The following is a 9,547-nucleotide window of genomic DNA, read 5'->3' on the forward strand; positions in this document are numbered from 1 at the left end:
ATATATATAGTAAGAAACTTAGTCTGAATAAATTCATTCGTACTTGATATTTAAGGCAACGAGGTGATTTTTTTTAATCTTGTTGCTTTGAATATTCTTTTACGTAATAATTTTCATTAACATAAGGTTTATCTGTTTGCCCCACAAGTAATAACAAAAAAGTTTAATTACTTTTTTTTTCAAGAACGAACATGCAGAATTTTTGCTTAAGATCTTACAAAATGGCGTGTATTTTTTTATTCACATTAAAAAAAATGTTGAGTTTTTTTTTCAGGTTTGGTGTATTTTTTAAAAGTCCTGTCAAAAGATCATTTTTGTGTCCAGCCACAAAAATATATCTTCGACTTCTCCAGCTCGGTGTTAATCGGGGTCCTAAATTTGCTGTGAGTGATTCTGTAATTTTTAAGAAATGTATTTCTTATTTTAGTATATTATTATTTTACAGACATCTACTTCTGGCTATGGGATTACAAATAAAGTATGTAGAACCAATTTTATTTGGTTACATGTTTTGTGCATTTCTAAACATGCCAATGGAACAGCAGTTAGTTTACCAAAAGCTGTGTAATAAACATTTCAATGGAACTTTTTGTGAGAAAATTTATACATCACATCAAAAACAATATGGAGATTTCCAAAATATGATTCAGAAAGAGACAGCACAATGGATTATTTACTTGAATGTGGCAAAAACCATTCCTGCTGCTGTATCAACCATTCTTTTTGGAATTTGGTCTGACAGATTTGGTCGTAAATTTTTCATGATACTACCTATTATTGGTGATTTGATTCTTGCCATTAGTTCAATCTTGAACTCGTATTTTTTTCATGCACCGGTGTCATATATGCTTATTGGAACTATTATAACTGCAATGTTTGGAAACTTTGCTGCAATTCTGTCTGCTACCTTTTCATATGTTGCAGACGTGTCAGATAAATCGTCTCGAACGAAACGTATGGTTATTTTAGAGTCTATGGTTTATTTTGGTTCTGTGGTCAGTAATATCAGCGGTGGCTGGCTGCTTCAGAAATCAGGCTTTGTTGCTGTGTTTTCGTTGATTGCTGCTGCTTTAGTTGCTCAGATAATATATTTATTTTTTCTGAAAGAATCGTACAAAAGAAGACTATCAAAAGATAAAAAGGAAAAAACGTTAAATTGTAATGCAATAAAAGAATCTTTAGATGTTATTTTCAAAAGAAGGAAGGAAAGGTTTAGATTCACATTGATGATTCTGCTCAGCTGCTTCACACTTTTGATTTTGTGTATGTTTAAATTTTTTTTACAATAATTTTTCCACTATTATGTTACCCAGATTTCTTAGCTACTATCATTAAGAAATGTTTGTGAGCAAGCAAACATAACAAACAAGACTTCGAACATTTGGTTTGTAAGGATGTATGTATTTTTTAACTAAATTGTATTGAAAAAAAGGCATTATACTTTCTTCACTATATTTTCTTTTTCCTATTTACAAAAAAATACAAAATTTAATACATGTTTTCACCTTAATTTTTTTTTTTGCATAAAACATGTCACAGTAGTATCACCAATTTTTAGTCATATTGCATACTTTCTTATCGTGTTACCTAGGTTTTAATGCAAATTAGCAATATTTTAATTTATTTTAATTTAAAACATGCTTATTCTTATCAGCTCTCCGATAATGTGCATAAGTTATGTTTTTAGTCTTTGTTGCTGTCAATTCTGTATCAATTTTGTTTATGCTGCATCAACCATTAAACTTTGCACCATCTGCAATTGGTTACTTCTTGGCAGGACTTAATGGAGTTAAATTTATTGGAGCGTTGCTTGTAAATTTTATTTTGATTCATCGATATAAATGGACAGACTATTCTGTTATACTACTTGCATCAGTGATGTATTGTGGCTTTGCCTTGTCAATGGGTTTAGCAAACAAATATTGGCACGTTTATGTTGGTATGTTGTGATTATATTATAAAAAGTATTGATGCAAATCAATACTAAAAGTGAAGTTGATGTCTTGGTTAAACATGCAATATTTTCACTTGTTTCCATGTTTATTTTATGTGACTATGCTAAAATGGTGGTTGGGGAAACTGTTCACCCATTACTAAACAGTTTGTAAAACTGGATGTAACAGTTTGCTTTTTGTTTAAAATTAGTAAAAAGTGTTGCTAAAATAGACAATTATAAGTTACCTTACCTCAATTTTCGCACAAACATTGTGTAGTGTAATTTCGCATGTATTTATTTTTGTGCAAGACCTATTTACATGAGATTTTTTCTTTATAATATACATTACGTCTCTTCAAAACCTCCTGAAATGTCCTCAAAGAGAAGATTTTCTTTACAAAAATTTTAGTTCTGTAACATCTCGCATGTCGTTTTTTTTAAAATGCATACAAACTCTATGCAGGTATAGCAATAATTTGTTCTTCGCTCATGTTATCTCCTCAAAAACCTCTCAAAATGTCCTCAATTAATTGGAAAAATATAAAAATCTCAAATTTCATTTTTTTTATAAAAATACCGTCATCTTTTAAAAAATGTTAATAATTCTTATCACAAGTCCTCAAATCTTCTTAAATTTAAATGTGGCAACCCTGATTACATTATACCTCTTTTATGTGTAATAATTTCACTTCCTTTTCGCGTATTTTTTAGATTTTGAAAAAAAAATTTAGATGGTGCATAACGATCTAATTGATGATTTTTAATTATTATATAACCATCAATTATATTGATGATTTTAAATTATTATTCAGCTTAAAGAATTACTATAAATTTGGTTTTAGGTATACTTTGGTGTCTTGGGTTAGGCACTGGAACATCGTCTGCAAGAGCTGGTTTGTCAAAAATTGTAACTGCAAAAGAACAAGGTAGCTATATAAAAGTCACATTATTTGCTTATTTATTTTTGCTTTACCTTTAAATATATTTACCTTTGAATATATTTATATGGAGCCGAGAGATTAGAGGTAGGTCGCTGGAAAAGGAACTAGAAAGGAGCTATCGAGCAACAAACGCGAAATCATTGCGGAATTTGAAATTTTTTAAACTCATTATTTAATTTAGTGTTTTTGTGTTTCTACTCTGCCCTTTTTAATTTTTTTGAGCTGTCTTCTAATTCCTTTCAAAAATGCAACTGGAACCATTTTTTACTAGAGTGACTACCTTTAATATATTTTTGCAATTGCTCAAGTTAACATTTGCGAATTTTTTGGAAATCTGTTATGAAAAGCTCAATTAACGGCTACCCTATCTTAATAAATAAGAAAAACTTTCGCAAAATATTTCTGATTCTTAAATTTTAATTTTCCAGAAAAGCTTTTTTTTTTGACCTCGCAAAAATTAATCAACTTGTACTATATCAAAACTATTGTAAATGTTTTATCATCCGTGTGCCCATTCACCTCGATTGGACCATAACGTAGCTACTTAGTGCGTGGCTAACATGCTAGCTGATTCCATCTGCTTTTCACAAGCTGGGAGCTGAAGATGAATCCACAGCACCACATGCAGCCGAACCTTTTGTTGTTGTTGTCGTTTTTGTTGTTCATAAAATAAATTTGTTTTTTTTCACTTTAGGAAAGCTGTTTTCAGTGTTATCGTCCATTGAAGTTGTTATTTCATTGATCAGTAGTACTGGTTTTACTGCAATTTACAAAAGTACTTTGGACTTGACACCGAGTTTTTCATTTTATCTTCTAGCAGGATTAACTGTGTTTCCATTCACATTCTCAATGTAAGATCATTTTTTATGATAATACAACAGTGTTTGCAATCAACAGTTAGCTCTGGTAAAGAACAATGTCAAAAAAGTTTTTTCGATGAACGTCAATAATTACCGATGTGATTCTTCTAACACACTTTTATGTTTTGAACAAGGTTCATTTTTTCATTTCATTGTTCCTAGATTATTAGCTCCAAATCAGGGTTTTCTCAAATCAACGGTTTAGCTTTTTTTAAAAAAACAAATGGGCAAAATGAGGGAATTTTAGGTAAGGTGCTCACTTAAAAAACAGAAAAAGGTTTTAAACTTGTCAACACCACTTTGCTTCTTGATGTTCAATTCCTAGAATCGGCGTGCAACTTGTAAATTATAAATCTTTCGAAATTTATCATTTTCTCGCCCTCCTTGTAATAAGAAAGTCAAAATTGTACATACATTTTTCTTAAACTTTAAGAATTTAAGTTTTCATCAACACAGTCTGACCAACCTCCTTGGTGTGATATAATGGCAAATCTTATTTGGTTAAATAAATTAGAATTAGAAATTCGTACTATTTTTCGCGCGTATTTAATTTCGCTCAGTCAAAATTCTATTTCGCGCGCATTTTTTGTGTGCAATAGCGATATAAACGTTTTGCGCGCGTATTCATTGCCGCGCAAGTTCAAAATCACACAAAGGCGAATCTTCACGGGACGATTTTTACGACGATCGTCCTCAACACTCAAATCTGATTGGTCGCGATTTTTGACATGGTGAAAAGTTTTATTGGTTTCTACTTTTCGTCACAAAAATCGTCGCGAATATCGTCAGTGGAGATTTGGCTTCAAAAAGAACAGTAACTTCGAGATTTTAGACAAAATACTGACGTGTTCTCGATTTAGTTTTGTTCCGTAAAAAACAAGTATATTTTCGCGCGTATTAACTTTGCGCCAAACATTCTGCGCCTAATTTTTGTACTAAGCGTTTTTCTGCGAAAATTAGTACGAATGAGGTGGAAAGAACGTTATTGCTGTTGATATACTTGAAACGGCTGAATACTTTTTATATCAAATTTAATTTTATTTCTTACTGTCAACACTTTCTTTTAGCATATTAAAGATTTTTGGTCAGAAAAGCTTTTATGAAGTTTTGGAAGATAAAGAAGAGGATGAAGAAACTGAAAAAGAAGAGAAACAGACCGATGTAGCGAATGCTGAAAACTATGGTGCTATTATAAATTAGATATGTACTACGTTAAATTAATATGTTAACTTTACAGATTGTCAGATATAAAGGTGATTTCGAATGTCCGACCTTGTTTAAGAAATGCAGAAATTGAGTCTAAAAATACGAGCCAGCAATAATTTCCCATTATTTTCTTTCGAATTTATTGCTAACCGAATTTTAAAGATTAATTCAGGGTTACTGTCAGGGCATGAAGCATCTGCAGTAGCCGACGAGCACTTTGAAGAAGTATAGCGAAGGGGGGGGAGAGGGTGTTCCCTGGATACATCTACAATGTAATCATGATTTACATCTTCGCTATATATACGAAAAACGATGGATCACGTCTTTTTGCAAGTTATGCAAGACAGTGTTTTAACTTTACAGGCTGTGGTTCTTTTTTACTGGAACGACAGGATGTCGAGAAGATACAGATAAACAGAAACAATAATTATTTTTTCTGTGGTGTTTATAATGATATGTAATGATATCTTTTGGCTATTTTGGAAAGTTTAGAAGCTGCAGATAGCCAGTAATATTTTTGATTTTAATGCCAGCATCTTCTCATAAGTTTGTTATTTTTAAAAATTTGAGAAAAATACATCAGTTCTGTATCTGCAGTGGACTCGCATACCACAACTGACTTTGCTATACTGGTGTCACAATTAAAATTTTCACTTTCTCTTTTTTGCATTATTGCATTTTTGCAAGGAATGGTCCTATCATTGCAAAAAAATGAAAGCGAATAAACATGTTATTCAAACAGCATTACATTGCATCTGTCCCCTTGCTGCCGGCATCCGGTTTCCAAGACAGGTGCCTTGGAATTTGGCGAGTCAATCGTGAAGCAAACTGGTTCATATCTGGGATCGCTAACCTTATTGTCATTTTTCAAAGCAATTGAAGGATTAATATCCACAATCTGAGTGGTGTGTTGACTCCCAGTTCGCTATCACATTAAGATGACAGGGGATGCGAAATTTCCTTGGCTAGCCTTTTCAGCAGTATCTGAGAGAAACCATATTGTCTATCTGAAAATCAATAGATCCTGACATTGATGTATCTGTATTTGTTTGAATTATCTTGTCAGGCGTTTACACATTTAATAACTTATTGAATAAGAGCAGATTGTCCTTCTACTAAGCTATTTCCTCTAACGAATCTTTTTTCAGACTTGTTACAGAACTGTACGTTTTTTTAACTTGAGTTTAGATATCTTTTGTACTTGCAGATAACGATGTTGTAGTCTTGCAGGTACTACTGCTTGAGCGGCAAATAGCAATTTCCTTATATGTTTGGTTGATTTAAAAACATTTGACATTTCTGAATCAAGCTGTCCACCTTGTTTGGAGGTCACAACAATGTCATTTATTCAGAGTCCACTACGACGCCCAGAAACTCTATACATTTTACTGGTTGCATCTAGGACTTTGGCTGGTTTTTAACAAAGTTTGGGTGTCTCGTGCAATATTCAGAAATGCGACTGTATGCGACACCAACAACATGGCGTTCAAATAGGCATTGGGCCTCACATTTATCCTCTTCATTTTAGCGAATGTTTACGAAAAATTCCTTGAAACAGTAAATGATGTTGGCTTTTGATTATGGTAAATACCTTAGATGGGATTCACTAAATAAATTTATTTCTTGGATTTTGACCTTTCACAAAGGTTTTTTCGCACGGAGACCAACCTTATTTAAATTCGTAAAAAAATTTTCGCCCAACGTAGATCCTTGAGAAGGTGAAGCCCTCCATTTTGAGGTTGAGGGCTGGACATTTTCCGCCATCCATTTTGCCCACTAAGAATAGTTGACTTAGGAACTGTTGAGGATGTGAGTTTTAATACAGACTGCTACTTTTCTTATCATTTCCTATACATCCTGATTTATCATGAGTTTGTTCTTCGGAAAATGTTGTGCCCAAAGGTGGATGTTTCTGTTGTGTCTCCTGAAAAAAGGGCATCTCAAAGCCTTTTACAACCGACAGGATTTCTTGGGTCAGAACTTTTCAATTTTTTAAAAATGTATTAGCATGTATTATTAATAAATATAATATGGGTATTTTTCCCTGAAACATAAACTCTTTACAGCTGGGTCAATATTAAGATATTTCTGCTTGTTATATATGTCTGTTGAAAGAATACTGTTGGCAAATAATTTCCTATCTTATTCTTTTCCGAAGTAGAATGCATCTCCCCTCCTCTACTGCCTCGGTTCGATGGAAGAGGGGTCTAGTGAAAGGGCCGTCTCATAAATGTTAATTGATTTGGTGATTTAACATTCGGAAACTCCGCACATTTTTTCATGGTTTTTAATGTTTTTAGCAAGTTCTTCTCAAAGCTATCACAAGAAGACAGTTTTCTTCTTCTTTAAACAGAGCATCTTTATCTTAAGGAACGGCTTAGTTTTCGTGTCTTTCATGAGTGATTGCAGAGCATCCAACCCCCGTAAAGTCATCATTATAGTTACTAATATTTTTTCCTTGGCATGCCAGAGGCGTAAAGTAGGTCCCATGATATGCACTACTTTCTCCTGAACTTTTTAAATCTTTTATTCATAGTTGGTTCTCTAGAGCTATGTTGCTTCTCCAGCAACTGCTTTATAACAGAATCCACCTCTGGGGTTTTCACACAATTAAATGGTACTGGGTTATAATAGAGAATGTTTTCTTGGATGTCCTGCGAAGAAGAATTTTTGTTGAGTATTCCGCTTCCATTATGGTCTTTTCACTCGAACAAGCAGGTCAATCTTTTTTGACTGGTTCATGTTACTTGTCAATTACAGACGGATGTTTGTAGACAGATGTGCAGATGTTTCTTTTGACCATCCCATGTGTTTTGTGGTCAAATCCTTCCCGACCCACTGATTCGCGTCAGGGAAAGCAACATTTTCCCAGTCTTACAATGCTGTTCCTTAGCCAACTGTATCTGAGAAGAGGAAAGAAAACAGAAAATGTTTTAGTTAATTAATATTGTTTAACGTTTTGTTTGTATGGGTTGGGATATTCATTTAATCATTCTCGACGGAGATTTTATAAAATAAAAATTAGCATATTTAAGAGCTGTAGTTTTCAAATAAATTTATTTCATTTGTTTTTTAGTTTTTTATACCTCCTTTTTATTCAAGTTTTCAAAAATTCCAAACTTAAAAAACCTTTCGCGGTAATTAAACCTGGTTTTCCGTGAAAATTTGTTCTGTAAAACACACTAAGGTTTTTTCCTTTGCTTGAAGGTATCTCGGAAGACCTGAATAAACCAATCAATTGTATAAATCTCTTGGAAGAAACGAAACAAACAAATGGCGAATCAAACGAGAATTAAGTTCCTGATGGATTGCTTTGGGAATAGTATATAATTCAGGGCTCCCATTGGTCCTAATTTTCCTACTTTTTTTAATTCTGTCAAAAAATCCTGATTTTTCTTAAAATAATTTAAGGTTACTGTAAAGGAAACAATTTATTTTTTTAGGTTTTTTGCAAAAAATTCATGACGTATAGAAAAAAAATTCTCTTTCCAATGACATATTTTATATTCTATGAAAATATTTGGAACATCCCTTTTTTCTGGAAAAAGCCTTTTTGGAAGTGTTTTACATCCTTCACACCTTTGAAAAAATATGTGAAAATGAGTTGAGCATAATTTTTGTAAACATTATGCATAATATGGAACTGCCGTATAAAAATATGCATAATAATATTTTTTAGAGAGTTTACTTTCACTATCGAATTAAAAAAAATCAAAGTAGGAATATGCATATGAGCTGTCTCTTGTAAACCTGACTTCTGTCTATTAAAGATAATTAACTCCTATATGTACGGAGGTGTGGCACCCGAGGGCCAAAATATGCTGATATCAGCAGCAAATATCTGAAAATCATAAAGCAGAACCACATTTTTTTAAAATTACCCAGAGTTCCTTGACGTTGTCCGTCATTTTGGCTAGCGCTGAAACTTGTGACTGAGACGGGGTTGGAAGCTCAGGGATCGTGGCTTGAAACTAAAGACATGCAAAGAAATGCCATGAATAGTACAAGGGAAGGAAGAGGAATTCTTAAGTAATTTTTTTCAATGGATTTACAAGAATTTGAGGTACCCCACAATGAGAAGTAAAGAACAAAAACGCCTTTCCGATGTCTGATGATGAGGGATGGTCACATCTGGATAATATTTATTTTGTGATTTTAAGCTACCTAGCCAGTACCATGCCAGCACTCCAGGGCACATTTGTTATTAAATAATTAAGTGATAAAGTACAAGAGCTAAATATATTACTTTAATGTAGCTAGCTGCACAAAAGATTTTTCAAGGCATTCTGTCATTTTAAATAAAAATAGCTAGGTAGTTATTTGGACCTCCTATAGACGAACATTCAAGACTTGAGTATATATATAGCTAGTTAGGTATGCAAGACATTGCATGTTGGTAAACATGTTTCCACGACAAACTGAAACCTATATTTCATAAATAAATTTCTGCATGTATAAATAATTTTGTAGATTTTCAGTTTTCTTTTATGAAATAACAAAATTTGGGAAAGTATAGCCAGAAGTAATATTCGCTTGAATTGGGAAGACCTAAAGTCTTCAGGTTAAGACTTAGTAAAGCGTAAACTGTTTCACATGGACGACAC

General features: G+C 32.8%; 1 protein-coding gene across 2 annotated transcripts; it reads left to right on the plus strand.

Moving 5' to 3' along the window:
- Window positions 1–403: 403 nt before the first annotated feature.
- LOC130654672 (proton-coupled folate transporter-like) lies at window positions 404–8,980 on the plus strand. 2 transcript variants are annotated; one of them, XM_057457286.1, is made up of 6 exons: window positions 404–1,263; window positions 1,688–1,939; window positions 2,779–2,862; window positions 3,572–3,728; window positions 4,805–4,941; window positions 8,151–8,980. In XM_057457286.1, the coding sequence occupies exons 1-5, from the start codon at window positions 462–464 to the stop codon at window positions 4,935–4,937; spliced, it is 1,428 nt and encodes a 475-aa protein (XP_057313269.1). In that variant the 5' UTR covers window positions 404–461; the 3' UTR covers window positions 4,938–4,941; window positions 8,151–8,980. The 2 variants fall into 2 exon arrangements, with proteins under 2 accessions (XP_057313269.1, XP_057313268.1); XM_057457285.1 differs by having other exon boundaries at window positions 4,805–4,920.
- Window positions 8,981–9,547: the final 567 nt, after the last annotated feature.

Source organism: Hydractinia symbiolongicarpus, chromosome 8 (genome assembly GCF_029227915.1).
Source record: "Hydractinia symbiolongicarpus strain clone_291-10 chromosome 8, HSymV2.1, whole genome shotgun sequence".
In the NCBI taxonomy this organism is placed as follows: Eukaryota; Metazoa; Cnidaria; class Hydrozoa; order Anthoathecata; family Hydractiniidae; genus Hydractinia; species Hydractinia symbiolongicarpus.

Excerpts from the sequence above, each read along its gene's own strand:
- LOC130654672 (XM_057457285.1), top strand. The coding sequence starts at position 462 with ATGGGATTACAAATAAAGTATGTAGAACCAATTTTATTTGGTTACATG. Across the intron at positions 1,940-2,778 it reads ATATTGGCACGTTTATGTTG|GTATACTTTGGTGTCTTGGG; the intron begins GTATGTTGTGAT and ends ATTTGGTTTTAG. Across the intron at positions 2,863-3,571 it reads TGTAACTGCAAAAGAACAAG|GAAAGCTGTTTTCAGTGTTA; the intron begins GTAGCTATATAA and ends TTTTCACTTTAG.